Source organism: Lepidochelys kempii, chromosome 22 (assembly GCF_965140285.1).
Source record: "Lepidochelys kempii isolate rLepKem1 chromosome 22, rLepKem1.hap1, whole genome shotgun sequence".
Taxonomy (NCBI): Eukaryota; Metazoa; Chordata; order Testudines; family Cheloniidae; genus Lepidochelys; species Lepidochelys kempii.
Window position 1 is genome coordinate 4,435,301 of NC_136401.1, and position 25,413 is coordinate 4,460,713.

General features: G+C 43.7%; 1 protein-coding gene across 5 annotated transcripts in view; it reads left to right on the forward strand.

Annotated features, from left to right (window-relative positions):
- FEZ1 (fasciculation and elongation protein zeta 1) overlaps positions 1 to 25,413 on the forward strand; it is a 165,746-nt gene that overhangs the window by 19,699 nt on the left and 120,634 nt on the right. For 4 of the 5 annotated variants that reach the window (XM_073320722.2, XM_073320719.2, XM_073320723.2 and 1 more), the window contains exon 2: positions 4,911 to 5,265. In XM_073320722.2, the coding sequence (XP_073176823.1) occupies positions 4,955 to 5,265 (311 nt within the window). In that variant the 5' untranslated portion in view covers positions 4,911 to 4,954. The remainder of the gene's footprint in view (positions 1 to 4,910; positions 5,266 to 25,413) is intronic. The other variant, XM_073320721.2, reaches the window with a different exon arrangement.

A 25,413-nucleotide genomic window follows, 5' to 3' on the forward strand; every position in this document is an offset into this window, starting at 1 on the left:
TCATCTTGTTTACCATTTAAAAAAATTGGCATAACATTAGCTTTCTTCCAGTCTTCTGGAACTTCCCCAATGCTCCAAGACTTATTGAAAATCAAAATTAATGGTCCAGCAAGTTCCTCAGACAACTCTTTTAAAATTCTTGGATGCAAGTTATCTGGATCTGATTATTTAAAAATGACTAAATTTAGTAGCTTTTCTTTAACATCCTCCAGAGATATGAGTTGAGAGGAAGGAGTGTTATCATCACCAAATGATGAGACTACTGTATATACTCGATCATAAGCTGGTTCATTTATAACCTGACCCCCCCAAGATGGATAAGTAAAAATGGAAAATTTTTATGACCCATTCATAAGCCAATGCTATAATTCAGGGGTTGGTAAAGTTTGGCTCCCGGGCCATCAGGATAAGCCGCTGGTGGGCCAAGATGGTTTGTTTAACTCGAGCGTCTGCAGGCACGGAGGTAAACCTAAGTAAACAAAGTGTCCCAGTGCGCCAGCTGCTTACCCTGATGGGCCGGGACAGCAACTGGTGGGGAAATTTTTTGTGGGGGAGAAGCTGGGGGTCAGGAGAGTAATCCCTGTGATCACCCCCCACATGACCCCACCCCCTAGGCCGGGACCCCCACACTCTCCCCAACCCACCTTATCTGGGGAGGGCCAGGGGAGGATGTCTCTGGCCTGGCTGGAGCTGCTCTGGCAGGCTGGGCAGTGTGGCTGCAGCCTGCTTTGGTGGGCCACACCGGGCAGCGTGGCTGCAGCATGCTCCAGTGGGCTGGGCTGGGCTGGGCGGCATGGGCCTGGCTGCAGCATGCTCCGGCGGGCTGGGCTGGGCTGGGCGGCATGGGCCTGGCTGCAGCATGCTCCGGTGGGCTGAACTGTGCGGCTGCAGCCTGCCAGCCCTGGAGCTGCAGCTGCTTTGGAGGCTGGGGAGGGAGAGCAGGCCAGAAGAGGAGAGAGTCTGGCCCCGCCTCTTCTCTTCTGGCTCTGCTGGCTGTGCTGCCACTCCTTCCTCCCTCTGTTGGGGGGAGGGGCTGTGTCCCACCTCTCACTCTCTATAACTGTTCATAAGCCGGCCCCCTTCTCTGATGCTTCCCTTTTTTACTAAAAAAATTAGGCTTATGTACAAGTATATATGGAATATGTTTTTCCCCAAATACAGAACAGAAATATTTATTGAACACTTCTGCCTTTTCTGTATTCTTATTGATAATTCTACCATTTCCACATCATAATGAAGCAATACCATTTCCAGGATTCCTTTTGTTCCTAATATTTTTTTTAAAAGCTCCTTCTTATTGTCCTTAGCTCTGCTGGCCATAGATTTTTCATTATGTCCCTTTGCTTCTCTTATCAATTTTCTACAATTCCTAACTTCTGATTTATATTTGTTACTATCAACTTTCCCTTTCTTCCATTTGTTATATATTATTTTCCAATTCTTTATAGCTGATTTCCCTTCTCCTCTAAACCAGGTCAGTTTTTACCCAGCATACCCTTCTTCCTCATTTTTGGGATTGTGGCTTTTAGAGCATCTGATAAGGTATTCTGAAATGATTCATAATTATCATTTACATTTTTTCTGGTTAAAATGTTCTCTCAATGCAGATTTTGTAGAAATGTCAGTATTAACTATGGTTGGGATTTTCAAAAGCACCCAATTGTCTTAGGAGCACAAGTCCTGTTGAACATCTCACCCTCTGATGTTAACTAGAGCTACAATATTGAGTCTGCCAAAGTTATCAAAAATTTCTAATGTGCACTCATGAATTTTTCTTTGAAATGTTTATATATTAACTGTATTTTAGTTTTTAGTAAACAATGCAAAGACCTGTTTCTCATGAAGAGTAGCCTTCCTGAAAAATTTCAGTTTGTGAAATTCAATTGTTTTTGAGTTATGTGAGTAATATGTGTTAAAGGTTTAATTAAAAAATAGTATTTTTTAAAATCTTCCCATATTAAAAAAAAACTCTGTCTAAACTGATTTTGTTCAGACTTCCCAGAAATAATTAATCTCTGGCTGACATGAAACATGGAAAATGTCAGGCCAAAAATGCAGTTTTCAGAAGGCTATGAGCAACTCTTTGCAGGTTGGAGACTAACCAATTTATTTGAGCATAAGCTTTCGTGAGCTACAGCTCACTTCATCGGATGCATACTGTGGAAAGTGTAGAAGATCTTTTTATATACACACAAAGCATGAAAAAATACCTTCCCCCACCCCACTCTCCTGCTGGTAATAGCTTATCTAAAGTGACCACTCTCCTTACAATGTGTATGATAATCAAGGTGGGCCATTTCCAGCACAAATCCAGGGTTTAACAAGAACGTCGGGGGGGGGGGTTGGAAAAAACAAGGGGAAATAGGTTACCTTGCATAATGACTTAGCCATTCCCAGTCTCTATTCAAGCCTAAGTTAATTGTATCCAATTTGCAAATGAATTCCAATTCAACAGTTTCTCGCTGGAGTCTGGATTTGAAGTTTTTTTGTTTTGTAATATAGCAACTCTCATGTCTGTAATCGTGTGACGAGAGAGATTGAAGTGTTCTCTGACTGGTTTATGAATGTTATAATTCTTGACATCTGATTTGTGTCCATTTATTCTTTTACGTAGAGACTGTCCAGTTTGACCAACGTACATGGCAGAGGGGCATTGCTGGCACATGATGGCATATATCACATTGGTGGATGTGCAGGTGAACAAGCCTCTGATAGTGTGGCTGATGTTATTAGGCCCTGTGGTGGTGTCCCCTGAATAGATATGTGGGCACAGTTGGCAACCAGCTTTGTTGCAAGAATAGGTTCCTGGGTTAGAGGTTCTGTTGTGTGGTATGTGGTTGCTGGTGAGTATTTGCTTCAGGTTGGGAGGCTGTCTGTAGGCAAGGACTGGCCTGTCTCCCAAGATTTGTGAGAGTGTTTGGTCATCCTTCAGGATAGGTTTTAGATCCTTAATAATGCGTTGGAGGGGTTTTAGTTGGGGGCTGAAGGTGACGGCTAGTGGCGTTCTGTTATTTTCTTTGTTAGGCCTGTCCTGTAGTAGGTGACTTCTGGGAACTCTTCTGGCTCTATCAATCTGTTTCTTCACTTCCGCTGCTGGGTATTGTAGTTGTAAGAATGCTTGATAGAGATCTTGTAGGTGTCTGTCTCTGTCTGAGAGGTTGGAGCAAATGTGGTTGTATCGCAGAGCTTGGCTGTAGACGATGGATCGTGTGGTGTCGTCAGGGTGAAAGCTGGAGGCATGTAGGTAGGAACAGCCGTCAGTAGGTTTCCGGTATAGGGTGGTGTTTATGTGACCATCGTTTATTAGCACTGTAGTGTCCAGTAAGTGGATCTCTTGTGTGGACTGGACCAGGCTGAGGTTGATGGTGGGATGGAAATTGTTGAAATCATGGTGGAATTCCTCAAGGGCTTCTTTTCCATGGGTCCAGATGATGAAGATGTCATCAATATAGCTCAAGTAGAGTAGGGGCGTTAGGGGACAAGAGCTGAGGAAGCGTTGTTCTAAGTCAGCCATAAAAATGTTGGCATACTGTGGGGCCATGTGCACGCCCTAACGCCATGATTTCAACAATTTCCACACGATCCATCGTCTACAGCCAAGCTCTGCGATACAACCGCATTTGCTCCAATCCCTCAGACAGAGACAAACACCTACAAGATCTCTATCAAGCATTCTTACAACTACAATACCCAGCTGCGGAAGTGAAGAAACAGATTGATAGAGCCAGAAGAGTTCCCAGAAGTCACCTACTACAGGACAGGCCTAACAAAGAAAAGAACAGAACGCCACTAGCCGTCACCTTCAGCCCCCAACTAAAACCCCTCCAATGCATTAAGGATCTAAAACCTATCCTGAAGGATAACCCAACACTCTCACAAATCTTGGGAGACAGGCCAGTCCTTGCCTACAGACAGCCTCCCAACCTGAAGCAAATACTCACCAGCAACCACACACCACACAACAGAACCACTAACCCAGGAACCTATTCTTGCAACAAAGCCCGTTGCCAACTGTGCCCACATATCTATTCAGGGGACACCATCACAGGGCCTAATAACATCAGCCACACTATCAGAGGCTTGTTCACCTGCACATCCACCAATGTGATCTATGCCATCATGTGCCAGCAATGCCCCTCTGCCATGTACATTGGTCAAACTGGACAGTCTCTACGTAAAAGAATAAATGGACACAAATCAGATGTCAAGAATTATAACATTCATAAACCAGTCGGAGAACACTTCAATCTCTCTCGTCACACGATTACAGACATGAGAGTTGCTATATTACAAAACAAAAAAACTTCAAATCCAGACTCCAGCGAGAAACTGTTGAATTGGAATTCATTTGCAAATTGGATACAATTAACTTAGGCTTGAATAGAGACTGGGAATGGCTAAGTCATTATGCAAGGTAACCTATTTCCCCTTGTTTTTTCCAACCCCCCCCCCCGACGTTCTTGTTAAACCCTGGATTTGTGCTGGAAATGGCCCACCTTGATTATCATACACATTGTAAGGAGAGTGGTCACTTTAGATAAGCTATTACCAGCAGGAGAGTGGGGTGGGAGGAGGTATTTTTTCATGCTTTGTGTGTATATAAAAAGATCTTCTACACTTTCCACAGTATGCATCCGATGAAGTGAGCTGTAGCTCATGAAAGCTTATGCTCAAATAAATTGGTTAGTCTCTAAGGTGCCAGAAGAACTCTTTTTCTTTTTGCGAATACAGACTAACACGGCTGTTACTCTGAAATCTTTGCAGGTTGTAATGAAATTTTTGATATGATCATCAATATAGACAGGACTATTCTTCCCACAGTAATGCACTGAAGCCTGCAGAAACAGAAAGTGTGTGCATACAGGTTACAAAACCTTGTTACTGATTCATGGATGTACTTTTTGTTCTAGATAATCTGACTTGAAGAAGTCTATTTCATTTTAGCCAGTTCAAGATGGAAGCTCCACTGGTGAGTCTGGATGAGGAGTTTGAGGATCTGAGACCCTGCTATGCTGATGAGAGAGAAGAAAAACCGCATTGTTTTTATAGCTCATCCCCTCAGCATCTGGAAGATCCCTCCCTTTCTGAGCTTGAGAACTTCTCCTCTGAAATTATCAGCTTCAAGTCCATGGAAGACTTGGTGAATGAATTTGACGAGAAGCTGAATGTCTGCTTTCGGAATTACAATGCCAAAACCGAGAACCTTGCTCCTGTAAAAAATCATCTCCAGATACAAGAGGAGGAAGAGCATCTTCAGGATGAGGAGTAAGTAGACTAGAAATTCTAATAATACATTTAACCCAAGGAGGCTTTTATTTATTTTAATGCAATGAGTCCTCATAAAGCTTGTCAAAAAAGGAAAAATAAAAACTAAGAAAAAAATTGAAATTTTGAAGAAGTTTCCATTGTGCAGGGTTTCCAATAGATCTATTTTCAGGTTTTCAAAATTTTTATTGCATTTTAAAATATTTTTTGGTCAAAAACATTATGGAAATGATTCTTGACACTTGTTTTCAGGAAACAAAAACATCTGATAACCATTTTGATAATGGTTTTGATAATTTTTTAAATAAAAACAATGGATAAAGAAGTCATGAAAATGTCTGTGAAAAATTAAAACATTTGAATAAGTGAATAATTTTTTGCAAAATATGTTTTCTTTGGAAAAAGGCCATTTTAATGTTTTAATTTGAAAAAAATTGTAATGTCTATACTCATAAAGAGATTACGCCAAGGCTTTTAGGTCACCACTGAGACTAAGGCTATTTTTATACTACAGAGTTTAGTCGACTTACATCGATCATAAGCTGCTTTAATTACATTGGTTGTACACATCCACACAGTGCTCCTTGCATTGGCAGATCACATCCACAGTCTGTGCTCTTGCATCGACAGTGAGAGAGTTTTATCATGGGAAGCTATCCCACTGTGCAACTTGCCACCCTCTGCTCCTGGAAGATCTGGGAATGGATTGTGATGCATCATGGGAGTGTGCTCATCATCCCATGATGCAGTTATTTCTGTTCCATCATTCCATGGGCTTCTGACTTCGTTTCATGCCATTTTTAACAGTCCTTGTAAACTATGTGCCCACCATCTCTGTCTGAAATCATGGATCCTGAACTGCTGAGCGTTATGACCACAACGTGGCTGGTTCTGCAGTATTTCATGAGCTGTGAAACAGAAAGTGAATCAGTGGTGCCTGCCCTGCTGTGTGCCATGGAAAGAAATAATTCAAGACTGCTGCTGGCATTCATGGAGCAGCTGCACATGGCGGATCATTGGTTCTGGGCTCAGGAAACAAGCACCGAGTGGTGGAATCTCACTGTGATGCGCGTGTGGGATGACCAGAGTGGCTGTAGAACTTCTGGATGTGCAAATCCACCCTCCTGGACCTGTGTGCGGAGCTTGTCCCAGCACTGTAGCACAAGGGCACCAGAGTGAGAGCTGCCCTCACTGCTGAAAAGCTAGTGGCAATCGCTATGTGGAAGCTGGCAATTCTAGACTGCTACCAGTCAGTTGCAAATCAGTTTGGTGTTGGAAAATCCACTGTGTGGGTTGTGGTGATGCAAGTCTGCAGGGCCATTAATCACCTCCTGCTACAAAGGACTGTGACTCTTGTAATGTGCAGGAAATATTTGATGGCTTCAAGGCAATGGGATTCCCTAACTGCAGCGATAGATGGAACACAGATCCCAATTTTGGCCCCAGACCATCTTGAGACAGAGTACATCAACCAAAAGGGCTACTTCTCCATGGTCTTGCAGGCGCTAGTGGATCACCAGGGCCATTTCACTGACATCACTGTAGGGTGGTCAGGGAAGGTGCAGATGAATGCATCTTTAGGAACACTGGACTGTATAGAAAACTGCATGCTGGGACTTTCTTTCCAGACCAGAAGATTCTGATGGGGGATGTGAAAATGCCCATAGTGATCCTGGGAGACCCTGCCTACCCCTTGCTCTCATGGCTCATGAAGCCTTACACCGGGAACCTGGACAGCAGCAAGGAGCACTTCAGCTACAGGCTCAGCAGGTGCTAAATGACCACTGAATATATCTTTGGCATATTAAAAGGTTGGTGGCACTGCCTTTTTGGCAGGTTAGACCTCAACAAGGAAAATATTTCCACAGTCATTGCAGCCTGCTGTACAAGGCATAATATTTGTGAAGTGAAGGGGGGAAAGTTTTCCCCAGGGTGGAGTGCTGGGATTGATTGGCTGGCCACTGATTTTGAGCAGCCAGATACCAGGACAATTAGAGGGGCACAACAGGATGCTATTCAAATCAGGGAGGCTTTGAAGGAGCATTTTGACAATGATTCCTAGCAACGTGTCTTTATGTGAGGTATTCAGCCAGGCAATGTTTACTTGCCGCCCTGTGTGACCCCTATAATGTTTGATTAACCTGAGCGTTAATTGTAGTGAGCAAATATTCCTTCCAATAGCCACTGTGTTTGAATGTTAGCACCCCAATTAATGTGCATATGATACAAATAAAGAGTAAATTTGTATCAAAGAATAAAGTTTAATAACAGGACAAAAACAAAATATTCATCAAATAGGGAACATGGAAATGAGGAATAGTCTCTTGGTTATGGCTCTCATAGCTGAGTGTAATTCCAGCTTTATGAAACCAGTCTCTATGGGTTGAGTGCAAGGCTACTGAGAGGTACCGGGAACATGCACGAAATGTGGTGCGGGACTTTGGGGAGAGCATGGTACGGAGTTCAGTGAGGTACTGAACTACAGGGGGACTCGTGCATGGCTGTGCTCTGACTGCAGCATAATGAGGAACTTGAGCATCTGTGTCTGGTCCTCCAGTAGCTTAATCATCCACTCTTGCCCCTCTCTCCTTTCCAGGCTATCCAGCCTGATATTTTCATTAATTGTCTCCCTCAGTGCTATTGTTTCACTATCTGCTGTAGCTGTTGACTGCAGCACTTCACAAAACATATCCTCCTTACTCTTCCTGGTTTGCCATAGAATCATAGAATCCATCTTATCTGATGGATGTACTCTACCGCTGTGGAGAAGTGGGGTCCTCAAGGGCATCTTCAGAAGCCAAAGAAACAATGAACTGACACAGTGTTGTGAGTGCGCTCACAGCCGTGAATCACAAAAGTTACACACACATCTTTGTCACTATCCCTTGGCTAGCATACAGCTTGGCGTGAGTCCGAAATATGGTGAGTTTGGTTGGGTGGGGGGTGGAAAGGGGGGAATGGGCAAGAAGGAACAAAGGGTCTGGGTGGTCTGAGAAGGGGGTTCCTACAAGCTCCTAGTGGAAATATTCTGAATATTGGTACCCTTTTCCATAGGTGGGGTGATCAAACCCGATATCTCACTACTGAGGGTAACCCAGGGTGCAAGGGTGCATCTCTTGCATGTGTGTGTCTTCAGACTGTTTCTGTATACTGCTCGCCTATGTGCGGCTTTGGTCCCTGCAGAAATAATTGCCTGTTGGGTGCAGCAAAATTTCCTGCAGTGGGGACAGAAACAAGCTAACTCTGCTAAGGAACCTTTGGTAGAGGATTGCAGAATATCTGCAGGAAAATTTCCTAGAGATCTCTTTGGAGGATTCCCAGGCTATCCCAGTGTACATTAACAAACTTTTCTGCCAGGCTCCCACTGCGTAGCTGCATAAACTCTGTTGTTAATTTCATTCCCTTATCCCTCCTCTACCATATAACAAAGTACATGAGAGCTCAATCTCCTCTCACCATGAAGTATCAAAGTAAAATGTATGCTTACCTACACTCGCATCCCCCGCTTCAGGGCTGGATTACCCACTAGGCAGACTAGGCACATGAGATTTTTTTTTTTTTAATTTGATATTTGATATTTCAAAAAAAGCATCCAAATAGTCATCATGGGAAAAATCAGAACTTTTTTGGACTTCCTTGCACTCCGCTCCATACTCTTCCCCTGTTTTTCTGTTCTCTTTTCATTACTTATCCCCACCTAAACCAGGGGGGCGTCCTACTAACGTAGATCGAAATAATGCGAGGGAATCAAATCCTGTCATGTATTGCAATAAATTTATGTTTTATTATTGATATATTCTTCTGGGTTATACGTACTTGATTCATTTTTTCCTTTCTTATATATATATTTTATATATATATACATAAAAATAGTGTGCATTGTGTAATTTGTTTTTTTTTTAAGTTCAGATAATTGAGATAAGGGGCAGGATGAAACATAGCCAACTGAGTGGAGCACAGAAACGTAAACTGGTGGAAGAAAAAAAACAAAAAAACGAGTGAAATTTTCCAAAATCTTCCAAAGCTGACATAATTTTTCAAAGCGAATCCATCAGAAGCAACATCTTTTCTCAGTAGCACAGACATTCCAAAACCTGGAGGTGTTTCAGAGACTGACCCTTCTTCTGTTGGTGAAACAAACACCATTCCAGAACATGTGGCTGTGTCAGAGACTGTAACTGATCATCCTACACCTGGTGGTAAAACAGACGTTGTAGAAGGTGTGGATGTGTCAGAGACTGAACCTGCTCATGCTGTAAATAGTAGGAGAAAAGATCCTGGTATGTGGGTTGATTTCAGTACCGATGATGTAGCTTACTGGATAGATTGTGGACAAATTACTGTCAACACCACACTGGGCCATTTGAGAAATCACATTGGACTTTTACCAATGGCAAACAAACAAGATATTGTTCACAAAAAATATTTTTTGGCATGAAAGCGAATGGTGAGAAATACACTCGAGAATGGCTACTGTGTTCACCATCAACAGGGTCTGTGTACTGTTTTGTTTGCAAACTTTTTGCAGATAAACCTTGAACATCCCGCTTTGCTGCAGATGGATTTAGTGACTGTCGGAATACTGTTTTAATTGAACAACATGAAAATAGCACTAATCACAGAGATTCAATGTTGACATATTTAAATTGAAGACAGGGCTTTGGATTGACACAAAAATTGGAAGAACAAATTAAAGGGGAGCGTGAATACTGGCAACATGTCTTGCAGCGTGTTATAGCTGTTATTCAAACATTAGCTGATGTGGTCTGCCTTTCCAGGGATCAAATGACACATTTGGATCATTGCAGAATGGAAATTTCTTGGGATTGTTGGAGCTTGTGGTTCAGTTTGACCCATTTTTAGCTGGCCATATCTCAAAATATGGGAATGCTGGCAAAGGTAACCCATCATACTTATCCAAGACAATATGTGATGAACTCATTGGTCTAATGAGTGACAAAATTTGTTCAGCTATTGTGGATGAAAGAAGTACTGCTGGGTACTTCAATTTATCTGTCGACTCTACACCTGATCTTTCACCTATTGATCAGTTGAGTATTGTACTAAGTTATGTGTCTCCCACAGATGGAAAACCAGTTGAACAATTTATAACATTCCTCAATTTGAAAAGCCACACTGGTGAAGAAATGGCAAATCACGTACTGCAGTATCTGTGCCAAGTCTGCAAAATAGATTTCTCGAAGTGCAGAGGTCAATCTTACGACGACGCTGCCAACATGTCAGGGCTTTATCAAGGGATGCAAAAGAAGCTTTTAGAACAGAACAGATATGCCATAGTCATAGCATGTGCTGCACACTCTCTCAGTCTTGTTGGCCGCGGTGCTGTGGATTGTTGTCTGGTGGTAGTAAGTTTTTTCTCAACTGTCCAGTTACTTTATACATTTTTCTCTGCCTCAACACGCCGATGGGCAGTTCTTAAAACATATTTGGGCAATGATGGTGTGTTGAAATCTCTTTCTAATACTTGCTGGGAGGCACATGCAGTGGCAGCAAGTGCAATTCTGGAGTCCTACTCAAAGATTGTGGATGCATTAGAAAGTATAGCTGAAGACCAACCACAAAAGGGAGAAACTATACGAGAGGCAGAAAACATTGCAAACAAGATGCAAGAACTAGAGATTGTATTCATGTTGACCATATGGAATGACATTTTACAACACTTTTACCACACAAGTCAAGCTCTCCAAGAAAAAGAATTGGATTTGAAAACATGTGCAGAACTCTGTCAATCATTAGCAGACCACTTACACACTTTGAGGAATGATTTCAAAAGATTTGAAGACATATCAAAAGATATCTTGCCTGATACTAACTACAAAGAAACGCAGTCCCGCAAGCGAATCAGGAAAAAACAAGCAAATGATAGCAGTGCACCAGAAACAGCATTGAATCCCAGAGGCAAATTTTGCGTATCTACTTACTACACTATAATTGATACACTTGAAGCTCATATGAAGAGGAGAGGTGACGTGTACAAAGAAGTATCATGTAGATTTTCTTTTCTAAACGATGTGGACTTATCTGATGAACAATATTCACAAGGTTGGCAAAAGCTAGTTGACTCATACCCTGTTGACTTGAACATGAATCTCTGTGGAGAAGTACGGCAGTTACACTGTTATATGCTTGCAAAGTTTAATGAAACAGGAAAAATGAAATTCAGTCACATTGATCTTCATGACACAATACTGAAAGGCGGAATACAATGTGTATTTCCAAATGTAGAGATCGCACTACATATTTTTCTAACATTGATGATTACTAACTGCTCCATAGAATGCTCTTTTTCTCAGCTGAAAGGAATAAAAAACCCTCAGAGAACAACAATGTGTCAGGACAGACTGGATTCACTTTCCCTATTGTGTATGGAAGTGGACAGGCTTTGTCGAGTCGGCTTTGATGAACTTATCCAGAATTTTGCAATCAGAAAATCTAGAAAGAAGCTATTTTAATTTCAGCATACGTGTAAGTTTTGTGTCATTTCGAAAAATAAAATTTTATTTTATGGTATAGTATTGTTTTTATTTTGAATTACATATGGGGGGGGGCACCATAATCTTTTCAGTGCTTAGGGACTCTAAAGGTCTTAATCTGGCCCTGCCCTGCTTCATGTCCACTGGTGCCAGAGTGCTGTGACTGACTAGATCCCTCCAGAGTCAAAAAAAGGTCCTAACTCGCCACATCACCGCATGCCATTTTCATGTGTTCCACATCCTCCTCCAACTCCACTTCCTTGTCTACCACTTTGTCCTTGGGGTTGACTCTGCTGGCTGCTTCCTTCTGTCCCCCCAAAGTATCCACAGGGCTCTAGGTGATGGAGGTGGAGCTGCAGCCAAGAGGGCATGCAGTTCCTTGTAGAAATGGTGTGTCTTCGGCGCTGCACCAGAGCGATGGTTGGCCTTCCTTGCTTTCTGGTATGCCTGCCTCAGCTCCTTGATGTTTGCATGGCACTGTTGTGTGTCCCTTTTGTGACCCCTCTCCTGCATGCCACTAGAAATCAGCCCGGAGCCATCAAAGTTCCTATGGCTGAATTGAAGCTGTGACTGCAGAGCCTCCTCTCCCCGCAGACCCAGCAGATCCAACAGCTCCGGTGTATTCCATGCAGCTGGGAAGATGTGGTGTGAACTGTCCATGCCGAGCAAATAGGAGGAGAAATTTCAAAAATTACCTGGCCTTTAAAAGGAGGAGGGGCACATACCTGTGTACCTTCAGGGCAGCAGAGTTCAAACTGAGATCAAAGAGGTCATGACGGGCATTGTGGGACACCTGTAGCCCAATTAGGGCGACATAAGCAAGTATAGTGTCTACACTGACACTGGGTTGCTCTAAATATGTTGCAAAAAGTTCTATGCCACTTGTCAAGGTGGTATTATTATGCTGGGGTAGAAGGGGAATTATATCAGCAGGGGGAACATTTCAGTGTGTGCACCTCCACTCTTTTGTTGACGAAAGCTGACTTTTGTCAACAAAACTGTGTTGTGTAGACAAGGCCTAAGGCTTTGTCTACACTACAGAGTTAGGTCAACGTGAGGCAGCTTATGTTGACCTAACTATGTCAGTATACACACTGCAGCCTTGCCATGGACACCAACAGCGGATTGAATTACTGCAGTGGCTGGAGGTCAACCTAGATTAAGTTGATCTAATTTTGTAATATAGGCAAACCCTTAGCTCTGTTTAGAGTTGGGGCACATGATACCATGACTCTGCTCCATTCTTATGACTAGGGATTTATAATGTGACATACACATTTTTCAGTGGTGGCCATCGCATCAGGCAGAGTGACGTACAGACAGGCTTCCGTATTCTGTCCTTCAGAAACACAGTGCTTTGGGTTTATTCGTGTAGGGTCACCCAACAGTGCTTCCCACTAATTTGATGGAATAGATCATTGAGAGGGTGGGAGGGCAGAAAGCCTGTGAAGTAAATGATATTTAAAAAATAAATTAAAATTTGGGCTTGTCAATTTTAATCTTGTCTCTTCAATTCTAAGGAGGTTTTCATGTTTGGGGGGGGGGAGGTATTTCTAGGACCTGGAAATGGAGATCATACAAATTTACTTGCATAAAGAATGATCCATAGAGTCCTGCACTTAGGATGGAAGAATCCCATGCACTGCTACAGACTAGGGACCGAGTGGCTAGGCAGCAGTTCTGCAGGAAAGGACCTAGGGGTTACAGTGGACGAGAAGCTGGAAATGAGTCAACAGTGTGCCCTTGTTGCCAAGAAGGCTAACGGCATTTTGGGTTGTATAAGTAGGAGCATATCCAGCAGATCGAGGGACATGATCATTCCCCTCTATTCGGCGTTGGTGAGGCCTCATCTGGAGTACTGTGTCCAGTTTTGAGTCATAGAATCATAGAATATCAGGGTTGGAAGGGACCTCAGGAGGTCATCTAGTCCAACCCCCTGCTCAAAGCAGGACCATCCCCAACTAAATCATCCCAGCCAGGGCTTTGTCAAGCCTGACCTTAAAAACTTCTAAGGAAGGAGATTCTACCACCTCCCTAGGTAACGCATTCCAGTGTTTCACCACCCTCCTAGTGAAAAAGTTTTTCCTAATATCCAACCTAAACCTCTTCCACTGCAACTTGAAACCATTAATCCTTGTTCTGTCACTGAGAAAAGTCTAGATCCATCCTCTTTGGAACCCCCTTTCAGGTAGTTGAAAGCAGCTATCAAATCCCCCCTCATTGTTCTCTTCTGCAGACTAAACAATCCCAGTTCCCTCAGCCTCTCCTCAGAAGTCATGTGTTCCAGTCCCCTAATCATTTTTGTTGCCCTCCGCTGGACTCTTTCCAATTTTTCCACATCCTTCTTGTAGTGTGGGGCCCAAAACTGGACACAGTACTCCAGATGAGGCCTCACCAATGTCGAATAGAGGGGAACAATCACGTCTCTTGATCTGCTGGCAATGCCCCTATGTATATATCCCAAAATGCCATTGGCCTTCTTGGCAACAAGGGCACACTGTTGACTCATATCCAGCTTCTCATCCACTGTAACCCCTAGATCCTTTTCCGCAGAACTGCTGCTGAGCCATTCGGTCCCTAGTCTGTAGCGGTGCATGGGATTCTTCTATCCTAAGTGCAGGACTCTATGGATCATTCTTTATGCAAGTAAATTTGTTTGATCTCCATTTCCTGATTTCATTCCTGCATGCCCGAGCAATATTTTTATACTCTTCCCTGGTCATTTGTCCAATCTTCCACTTCTTGTAAGCTTCTTTTTTGTGTTTAAGATCAGCAAGGATTTCACTGTTAAGCCAAGCTGGTCGCCTACCATATTTACTATTCTTTCTACACATCGGGATGGTTTGTCCCTGTAACCTCAATAAGGATTCTTTAAAATATGGCCAGCTCTCCTGGACTCCTTTCCCCCTCATGTTATTCTCCCAGGGGATCCTGCCCATCAGTTCCCTGAGGGAGTCAAAGTCTGCTTTTCTGAAGTCCAGGGTTTGTATTCTGCTGCTCTCCTTTCTTCCCTGTGTCAGGATTCTGAACTCAACCATCTCATGGTCACTGCCTCCCAGGTTCCCATCTACTTTATCTTCCCCTACTAATTCTTCCCAGTTTGTGAGCAGCAGGTCAAGAAGAGCTCTGTCCCAGTTGGTTCCTCCAGCACTTGCACCAGAAAATTGTCCCCTACCCTGCCAATCAGCCAATCGCTCAGACAAACAAGTTGGTTTACATTTGCAGGAGATAATGCTGCCTGCTTCTTGTTTACAATATCACCTGAAAGAGAGAACAGGTGCTTGCATGGCACCGTTGTAGCCAGCGTCGCAAGATATTTACATGCCAGATGCACTAAAGATTCATGTGTCCCTTGATGTTTCAACCACCATTCCAGAGGACATGCGCCCATGCTGATGACAGGTTCTGCTCGATAACAATCCAAAGCAGTGTGCACCGGTGTTCATTTTCATCCTCTGAGTCAGATGCCACCAGCAGAAGGTTGATTTTCTTTTTGGTAGTTTGGATTCTGTAGTTTCCACATTGGAATGTTGCTCTTTTAAGGCTTCTGAAAGCATGCTCCACACCTCGCCCCTCTCAGATTTTGGAAAGCACTTCAGATTCTTAAAGCTTGGGTCGAGTGCTGTAGCTATCTTTAGAAATTTCACATTGGTATCTTCTTTGCATTTTGTTAAAGTTTCAGTGACAGTGTTCTTAAAATGAACAACATGTGGAGGGTCATCACCCAAGACTGCTATAACATGAAGTATAGGGCAGAATGCAGATAAAACAGATCTGGAGACATACAATTCTCCCCCAAGGAGTTCAGTCACAAATTTAATTAACGCATTATTTTTTTAATGAGCGTCATCCACATGGAAGCATGTCCGCATGATAGCTGAAGCATGAAGAGGCATATGAATCTTCAGTGCATCTGGCATGTAAATATCTTGCGACGTCAGTTACTACAGTGCCATGCCTGTTCTCACTTTCGGGTGACGTAAATAAGAAGTGTGCAGCATCATCTCCCATTAATGTAAACAAACTTGTTTCTCTTACAGATTGGCTGAACAAGAAGTAGGACTGAGTGGACTTGTAGGCTGTAAAGTTTTACATTATTTTGTTTTTTGAGTGCAGTTATGTAAAAAAAACCCTACATTTGTAATTTGCAAATTTCATGATAAAGAGATTGCACTACAGTACTTGTATGAGGTGAATTGAAAAATACTATCTTTTGTTTATCATTTTACAGTGCAAATATTTGTAATAAAAATAATATAAATTGAGCACTGTACACTTTGTATTCTGTGTTGTAATTGAAATAGATATATTTGAAAATGTAGAAGAACATCCAAAATATTTAATAAATTTCAATTGGTATTCTATTGTTTAACCGTGTGGTTAATTGCGATTAATTTTTTAAATCATGTCAAGGTTCCTTCCCCAGTCTGAACTCTAGGGTACAGATGCAGGGACCTACATGAAAGACCCCCTAAGCTTATTCTTACCAGCTTAGGTTAAAAACTTCCTCAAGATACAAACTTTGCCTTGTCCTTGAACCCTATGCTGCCACCACCAAGTGTGTTAAACAAAGAACAGGGAAAGAGCCCACTTGGAGATGTCTCCCCTCCCCCCAAATATCCCCCTAAGCCCAACACCCTCTTTCCTGGGGAAGGCTTGATAAAAATCCTCACCAATTTGCATAGGTGAACACAGACCCAAACCCTTGGATCTTAAGAACAATGAAAAAGCAATCAGGATCTTAAAAGAAGAATTTCAATTGAAGAAAAAGTAAAAGAATCACTTCTGTAAAATCAGGATGGTAAATACCTTACAGGGTAATCAGATTCAAAACACAGAGAATCCCTCTAGGCAAAACCTTAAGTTACAAAAAGACACAAAAACAGGAATATACATTCCATTCAGCACAGCTTATTTACTAGCCATTAAACAAAAGGAAATCTAACACATTTCTAGCTAGATTGCTTACTAACTTTTTACAGGAGTTCTGAAGAGCATTCCTGATCTGTTCCCGGCAAAAGCATCACCCAGACAGACAGACCCTTTGTTCCCCGCCCCCTCCAGCTTTGAAAGTATCTTGTCTCCTCATTCGTCATTTTGGGTCAGGTGCCAGTGAGGTTATCTTAGCTTCTTAACCCTTTACAGGTGAAAGGGTCTTTCCTCTAGCCAGGAGGGATTTTATAATTCTGTATACAGAAAGGTGGTTACCCTTCCCTTTATATTTATGACAAATCATGATTAATTTTTTTGAGTTAATCACGTGAGTTAACTGTGATTAATTGACATCCCTAATTTTAAGTGATTATAAGTAGCAGGCATAGAGAATAAAGTTGGTTACATAAGAAGTAAAGATAAATTTGCTGTCTAAATTCTAAAGCCTAAGGAAGATTTGAATCAGTCTCTCACCCTAATAGAAGTTGCAGGCAGCTCACAGTTCTCAATACACAGGCTGGATTCCCTTTCCAGCCTGGGATCAAACTCCGCAGTTCAAAGTCTGGTTTCAGAGGAACAGCCGTGTTAGTCTGTATTCGCAAAAAGAAAAGGAGGACTTGTGGCACCTTAGAGACTAACCAATTTATTTGAGCATGAGCTTTCGTGAGCTACAGCTCACTTCATCAGATGTTTACCGTGGAAACTGCAGCAGACTTCATATACACACAGAAATCATGAAACAATACCTCCTCCCACCCCACTGTCCTGCTGGTAAGCTATTACCAGCAGGACAGTGGGGTGGGAGGAGGTATTGTTTCATGATTTCTGTGTGTATATGAAGTCTGCTGCAGTTTCCACGGTAAACATCTGATGAAGTGAGCTGTAGCTCACGAAAGCTCATGCTCAAATAAATTGGTTAGTCTCTAAGGTGCCACAAGTCCTCCTTTTCTTTTTAGTTCAAAGTCTGTGTCTTCCAGATGATCTCCAGGTGTTGAGATGGGGAAGGAGAGAAGCCAAGTGATTATGTCACTGTCTGTCTTTTATACTTTCTTCCAGCTGCTAGAAAGATCCTTCTTGTGACGTGGGGTCAGGCAGTCCTCATTGTGTATGTGCTGTTTCTGAGCAGCCTCTGGGAGAGTGGATTCTTCTTGATGGGCCATCAGTGCCAGTCTGGACAGTGATAGTTGCTCCTTTGTTGTTACGGAAAGGCTAGTTGTGGGTGTTACCAACCTCACAACATATTTCAGTAACACATTTAGCGATACTTCATAACTTCCCATACAAGGATAGTACAAAAAATTCAACAGGATATTAATGTTCAACAAATCAAGACTTCTTAAATGATTCCTCACAAGGCATACTTTGTACAAAAAACATCACAGTCATATCACAGTGGTGAATGTGGGGGTTCCAGGGTGAAACTTGGAGGTACACCGTGTCATAGGGGGGGCAACATCCCCCATATACTCCCATCTCCATAAATGGCCCCCCTGCAGTTATACCAGTATAAAGAGGCTTATACTGGTATAACTGTATCCACATCAGAGATTGTACTGATTTAACTGTTTCAGTAAAAAATCAGACCAAGAGTTAAACTGGTACAAAAACTGTGGGAACTAAGCCTTAGCGTCTATGACAGTGAGCTCATTGGAACCTCTTGGGTGCTCAGCAGTTTTGAAAATCGGGCAATGTATTTAAGGCTGGAATTGTCAAAGGAGCTTGAGGAGTTAGGTGAAGTTCCCATTGAAATAGGATTTGGGCTCCTAATTCCCTCAGGCTCCTTTGAAATCTAAGCCTGCATGTCTAAAAGTGATTTAAGGTGGTTGACTTTAGGTTCCTGTTTCTGAAAATCTTGGCCTCAGGAAGCTCCACTGCAGGAACTATTTTATTTAGATGATGCCATTCAGCAGAAACATTCTGTGAAGGGCAAATTCTCTGGTTTATGCTTGTGTGTTTATCATTTAGCAGTGCCGCATAGCAGAAAGAGGTTCTTTCAGCACTTGCACTGTGGACTGGAATGCAAAGATAAACTGTTTGTTAAAGGGACACCATTGTTTCCATCTGGAAGGTTTTTTGACTTACTATTGCTCCAACTAACACGAAAGTTAGAACTCTGGTTTTCAGTTTGTTCATGTAGTCCATTTGAGAGTACTTTGTACATAGTCTGTTTCACAGGAGCCGCCAGACTGGATCAGACCTGAGATCCCTCTAGCCCAATGTTCTATCTCTGATGCTTCAGAGGAGGGTGTAAGAAGCAGCAGGCAGATGTGAGGGTAATCTGCCCCCCACATTATGTCTCTTCCTAGTCTCCAGTAGTTATTGACTGGCTGAAGCCCTAAAGCAGGAGATTTAATATCCCTTCCAAAAGTTTTGTCATAATTAATTATAATTCTGGACATTCTTGTTTTCCATATAAATGTCCAATCTCTTTTTGAATCTTGCTAAGTTCTTGGCCTCAGTGACTTCCTGTGAGTTCCTCTGAGTTCTAATTACACGGGTTGTGTGAAAAAGTGTTTTCTTTTATCAGTATTGCATTTCCCACCTTTCAATTAAATTGAATGTCCCCTTGTTCTTATAAGAGAAAGAGAACAGAAATTCTCAATCTACCTTCTCTAAACCCATCACTATTTTATGTAATTATATAATTTTATCATGTTCTCTCTTTATCATCTCATGATCTTCCAGGTGTTTTATTATTCTGTTTTTAATTATCATTTCAAACAGTTTAGCAAGTGCAGATTTAAAGGCTTTTTTAAAAAACATCCTTCCTACACCATTGTTCCCACACAGGATGGAAATCAATTTCTTCTTCAAGAGATGTCCCTCTGGGTGCTCCCTTCGCTCGGAGATTTTGACAGCAGCACTCGTACCGGTCGCGCACGCACAGAGCCTACCCCACATGTCGAGCGTGCTTTAATAGTACACATGTGTGACCGGTCTCCTCAGTTCCTTCTCTACCGTCCCTGGCCTGAGACGGAGCTCAGCAGACACGTTAGAGAAATTCTCTCTCCCTTTGTTCAACTATTTTCCCTTTTAGTTTAGCTTCCCATTAATAGTTAGATACCATTTCCCCCCCTCTTTTTTCTTTTAAAACCAGCCAACCAAAAAGACCCAACCCTTTTTTACTTCCTCTCATCTGCATTTTTGCTTTGCCATTTTGTACTTGACCTTGTCTTCCTTTTGGCCCCGTCCTTCTCTCTAGAGGGTGGCCTTTGCGGTTGCAGTGGGTGGGCCTTGTGAGGGGTTTCCCTCCAGCTGAGGGCAGATAGACAAAACACCTTCCATCAGCAGAGAGGGGGAGAGAGGCAGGGAAAAGTGGAAAAACAAAAGCAGATGATCACCAGGTCTAATCCTGCCAGGTGCTAGTCTTGCGTTCTCTCAGTCCCCTCTGAAATCAGCAGGAGTTGAGGGTTTTCTGGGCATTCATTTGTCTTGATGGCTTTGGCTATGAGTGGCAGCTCCTGATGAGCAGCCATGCGCCACTCAGGAAAGATGGGGCAAGCAAAGAGAGAAATCAGTCATCGCTGGATCCAGGGGTGGGAGCGTGGTGACGTGCACCCAAGTAGCTAACCAGCTGGCAGGGCGTCGCAGAGTGTGAGAACAAAAGGCAAAGGAGACACCCTGAGTAAGTCACATGGGGATAGATTTCCTGAAGGTCACCCCACTCCCCATTTAGGTCCCCATTAGGGACCTCAATCAGGGGCCAGAGTCCCCTGCAAGCAAGCATTTTGGACTCCAGTTTCTTCTGAAAATCCAGCCCTAAGGGCCTGTGGATGCTCAGCGCTTCTGAAAATTGAGGCCTCCCTGTGCCTTCATTTCTGCCTTTTGGCCAATGGAGATAACAACACACCAGGGTGAGGAGTGTGGGGTAGGTACTGCAGTGAGGGTACTCCCCATAGCACAGGGGCATCTCAAGGTTTAATTCACTAACATTAGGGAGTGCTTTGACAGCTTTGGATAAAAGGCCTTATAGAAAGGCAGCGTATGGGTCATATTTAGGCAGTGAAAGGGTCCTGCTAAGACGGGATGTTCTGTCATTGCCAGAGAACCCCACAAATGCTCACTTGCTGTTGTGTCTTGTCTACCCATCAGCTCAGACTCAGAAAGTGATGCTCTCCTAGGACTGCAATAAATGCGACCTTCCAAAACACTGGCTGGTAATATTTGGTGAGGATGAAGGATGTGGCTAGGTCAGAATTTTTTGGTGGGGCCCTGGTCCTAGGTTTAAACTAAGGAGCTCATTGAAAGTTCTCCTCAGTCCTCCACAATGGCTGCTGGCCTGTGGGAGCTTCCTTAAAGTTGTGCTTTTTCTACTGCTGTAGTCTGGGGTACAGGAGCAGCGGCCCTGGCAAGGGTCTCTCCCCCCAAAGAGCTCCTCTGTTAAATTAACAGCTGCCAGTGGTTCACAGAAGTAGGATGAAGGTAAATGTATTTTGCTCTGATTTAATATTCTCATTCTTTGCAGCGGGTCAGGTTGCCATGTCCCGCAGTGGAAGGAGCATGCTGAATTTCATGCTGGATTGACAGTCATGGGCTTAAACTCCTCTCATTATCCCCAGAACAGGGACAGCAGCAGTGCCAGGAGGGCAGACAACAATGTTCCAGCCAAACATTTTTCTGAAGGAAAATTGGGGTTTTCAACTAAACGAGCATTTTCATAGAAAGCTGCTGCTTTCCTCAAAAATCTTTGATTTTTGGGGGGGTAGGAGTAAGGGGGGGAGGTTGGAAACCGAAAAATGTTGGTTGAAAACTGAAAATATTTCAATTCTCAGCAGTTTTAAGTCAAAACTTCTGGTTTCCGGCAGTTTGTGGCCAAAAATTGTTCTGAGTTTTGGTAGAAAATTTTCAGTTTGGGGGAAACCTCCACAAAAATAAAACAAATTTAATTGTTGGTGAAATTTTCCATGGATCCCCCCCCCATACGCCGACATTTGCCAGCCAGCTCTGAATGCAAGTTTCCCTATTTCTAACCCACTAAGGTGTCCCAACACGCTCCTTGAAGGGCCACCTAGGGCTGCTAAGAGCTGGACAGTCACCACACCCCATTCAGCAGCTACTCGGAGACAGCCGGTCATGGCGATGGCCTGCGTGATGCGCACGCTTGTCTGACGCAATCTGCACTCCTTTAGTTTTCTTCATTGATGATGGTGGAGCCAAATCTACCTGGAGGCTGTGGAGCAGCTGCACCTTGTACGTGCAACAGCTGGAGCAGCCCATCTGGCTTCCAGCATGCCTGGCTCTCCAGGCTTTAAGCACTGCTCTAACTGCAATGATGCCGTCCCCCTTTCAGGCGGCCATTCAAAATGTATTAAATGTTTGGGGGAGTCCCACATCCCCCCCAAATGTGCCCACTGCAGCAAGCTCAAATCCAGGGCACGCAAGGACAGGGAGCTGAGGTTAAAACTGCTCCTCTTGCAAAAATCTTTAGGACCAGCCTCAGATCCAGGCGCCCACTCTGCTGCACACTGCAGTCCCCTGCCTCAAAAAAGGGAAAGGAAACTTTAAAAAAATGGCAGCCTCTTTCACCCGCAAAGGGTATTTTGAGGAATAAGAGTTCGCCGGGCAGATCTACCACCTCCCTCCGGGCGCTTCTCTGGCTGAGTTCCTTTGATGCTCCAGTGCTGAAGCTTCAGGCTTTCAGGTGCCTGCCTCTCTCACGGCACCGTTCGGCACCGCAACGAAAGCAGGTGCTGACGCATATTAGCCTGTCTGACCTCGCACAGGCTCTTCTCACTCTCCGGCACCGTCAGCCTCTGTCACAAGGGTGGGAGGGACAGCTCAGTGGTTTGAGCATTGGCCTGCTAAACCCAGGGTTGTGAGTTCAATCCTTGAGGGGGCCATTTAGGGATCTGGGGCAAATATCGGGGATTGGTCCTGCTTCGAGCAGGCGGTTGGACTAGATGACCTCCTGAGGTCCCTTCCAACCCTGAGATTCTATGATTCTAAGGCTCAGGACACTGGCGCAGAGGAACCCTTCTTCACAACAAATTCCTCTCACGCAGCCCTCACCTCACAGAGGTGCTGCGGCACCGCAATTCACACAGTCAAGGGGCCTGCTGGTGTCACCTCTCTTTTAGTCACCCCTACTTAACACCTACTTCTCTCCGCAAAAAGAAAAGGAGTACGTGTGGCACCTTAGAGACTAACCAATTTATTTGAGCATAAGCTTTCGTGAGCTACAGCTCACTTCATCGGATGCATACTGTGGAAAATACAGAAGATGTTCTTATATATCCAAACCATGAAAAAATGGGTGTTTACCACTACAAAAGGTTTTCTCTCCCCCCACCCCACTCTCCTGCTGGTAATAGCTTATCTAAAGTGATCACTCTCCTTACAATGTGTATGATAATCAAGTTGGGCCATTTCCAGCACAAATCCAGGTTTTCTCCCCACCCCCCCTCCAACAAACCCACTCTCCTGTTGGTAATAGCTTACAGACTAACACGGCTGTTACTCTGAAACCTGTCTTTATTAAGTCCATGATTATTAATGTCTAGCAAAGTTATTAATTTAAGTTGCTAGGCTCATCTTTTGAAGATGTGCTGATTTCTTTTGAGGATGTAAGTTAACCTGATTGACCTTCCCAATCATGCTCAGCATACCCTGGCTCTCCCTCCACAATCCAAGCATTTCGTGGAGGGCATGAATGTGATTCAAATCTGATTATTGTCAGTATTAGTGTCTAGTCCAATCAGGAGCCAAGAACATTAGATGCAATATGGGCAAGGCCACTATTGTCTGTGCACTGCATGCTCTGAGCAAGGATCATTCCCCAATTCCAGTGAAATACAAGGACTTTGCGGATGTATTTGATAAAATAAATGCCAGTGCCCAGCCCGCACATAAGCCTTACAACTGCTCCACTGATCTTCAGCTATGGGCCAAAATCGTCATTGGGTGAATTTACTCTTTGTCAGAATCTGAACTCAGGGCCCTCCAGGAATACCTCAATGAAAATCTAATAAAGAATTTTATGGATCCTTCTGTGTTCCCTTCCAGGGCCCCAATCCTGTTTGCCAAAAAAAAAGAAAAAGATGGTATCCTGCACTTTTGGGTAGACTGTCGAACACTGAACAATATCACCATTAAGAATAAATATCCCTTGCCATTGATCAGTGAACTACTGGAGAGGGTCATCTTGACTAAAATTTTCAATCACCTGTATGGTGTCGATAGACTACTCTGGAGTTGAGAGGGTGATGAATGGAAAACAGTCTTTCATACTCGTTATGGACATTTTCAGTACCCTGTTATACCTTTTGGTTTCTGTAACACCCTTGCCATGTTCCATAACTTGGCTAATGATTCAGGTGTGTTCTAGACCAATATGTTGTAATCTACCTAGATGACATTCTTACTTTCTCAGAAAACCAAACCCTACATGACCAGCATGTTAGGTTAATGCTCTAACATCTTTGAGCAAATGGAAATGATCTGTATGGGAAACCTGAGAAATACGAATTTGACTGCACCTCTGTGGACTTCTTGTATGTCATTTCTCCTGGAGGAATAAGCATGGATCCCAGAAAAGTCTCTGTGATTTTGATTTGGACTACACCCAAGAGTATCTGGGATGTCCAGTGCTTCCTAGGATTCACCAATTTCTATAGACAGTTCATTCAAGGATTCTCGCAAGTGGTATTTTCTGTTATCCAGGTGCCATGGAAGAATTCCACTGTCAGGAGTAAAGCCTGCATCTGTGCCCGCTCAGTATTCCTGATACCCTAACAAGCCAACTAGGCTGCTTGATGAACCACACTGTCTGATTGGCTGAGGAAGCTAGTAGGCTCGTTCTTAAGTTCAGCAGCAGGGGTAGCTCGCTGGCTGCTTAAAGCACATGCCTGTGGACTCTCTGCCTCTATGTGCTTATCTCTCACCAAGCATTGCTCCTGTTCTGCTTCTCTACAGAATCAGCCCAGATCCAGCCCTGCCCCCAGTCTTGTTCCCATCCTGTCCCAGCCTTGCTTCCGTCTCAGAACCAGCTCTGCTTCTGCCTTCCCTGACTTCTGGTAATATAGCTCTGAACCTTGGCTCTGATATCTGATTCCAATTCTGTCTTCACCCTTGGCTCTGGCATTTGGACTCTGATGCTAGTTCTGATGTTTGGCCTTGCTTCCTGGTTCTGGCCCTGTCTCGGCCCCTGGCTCTTGCATTCAGATTCTGACCACTAGACCTGACTCCCACTTCTACCACTAGGTATGACCACCTACAATCCGGTCTCCTGACATCCACTTTCTCCTGGACAGCAGAAGCCCAGTTGGCTTTTGATTGGCTGAAGAAAGCCTTTACCTCTGCCCCCATCCTAGTACACCCAGATCCTTCACAACCCTTTGTCATCACAGCAGATTCATTTGCCTAAACAATTGGGTCAGTGCTATCACAACAACATGGGCCCACAAATGACCTCCAGCCTCGCACCTTCTATTCAAAGAAATTGACACCCTAGGAACAAATGATGAAATCTATGCTAAGGAGTTACTGGCCATCAAGGCTGCATTTCAGAAGTGGCATCACCATCTAGAACAGGAGTGGCCAACCTGTGGCTCCGGAGTTCTTCAGAACTTAATATGCGTCTCCTTGTCTAGGCACCGACTCCGGGGCTCAAGCTACAGGCGCCAACTTTCCAATGTGCTGGAGGGTGCTCACTGCTCAACCCCTGGCTCTGCCCCAGGCCCTAACCCCACACCACCCCTTCCCGCCCCCTTGTCTGAGCCTGCCG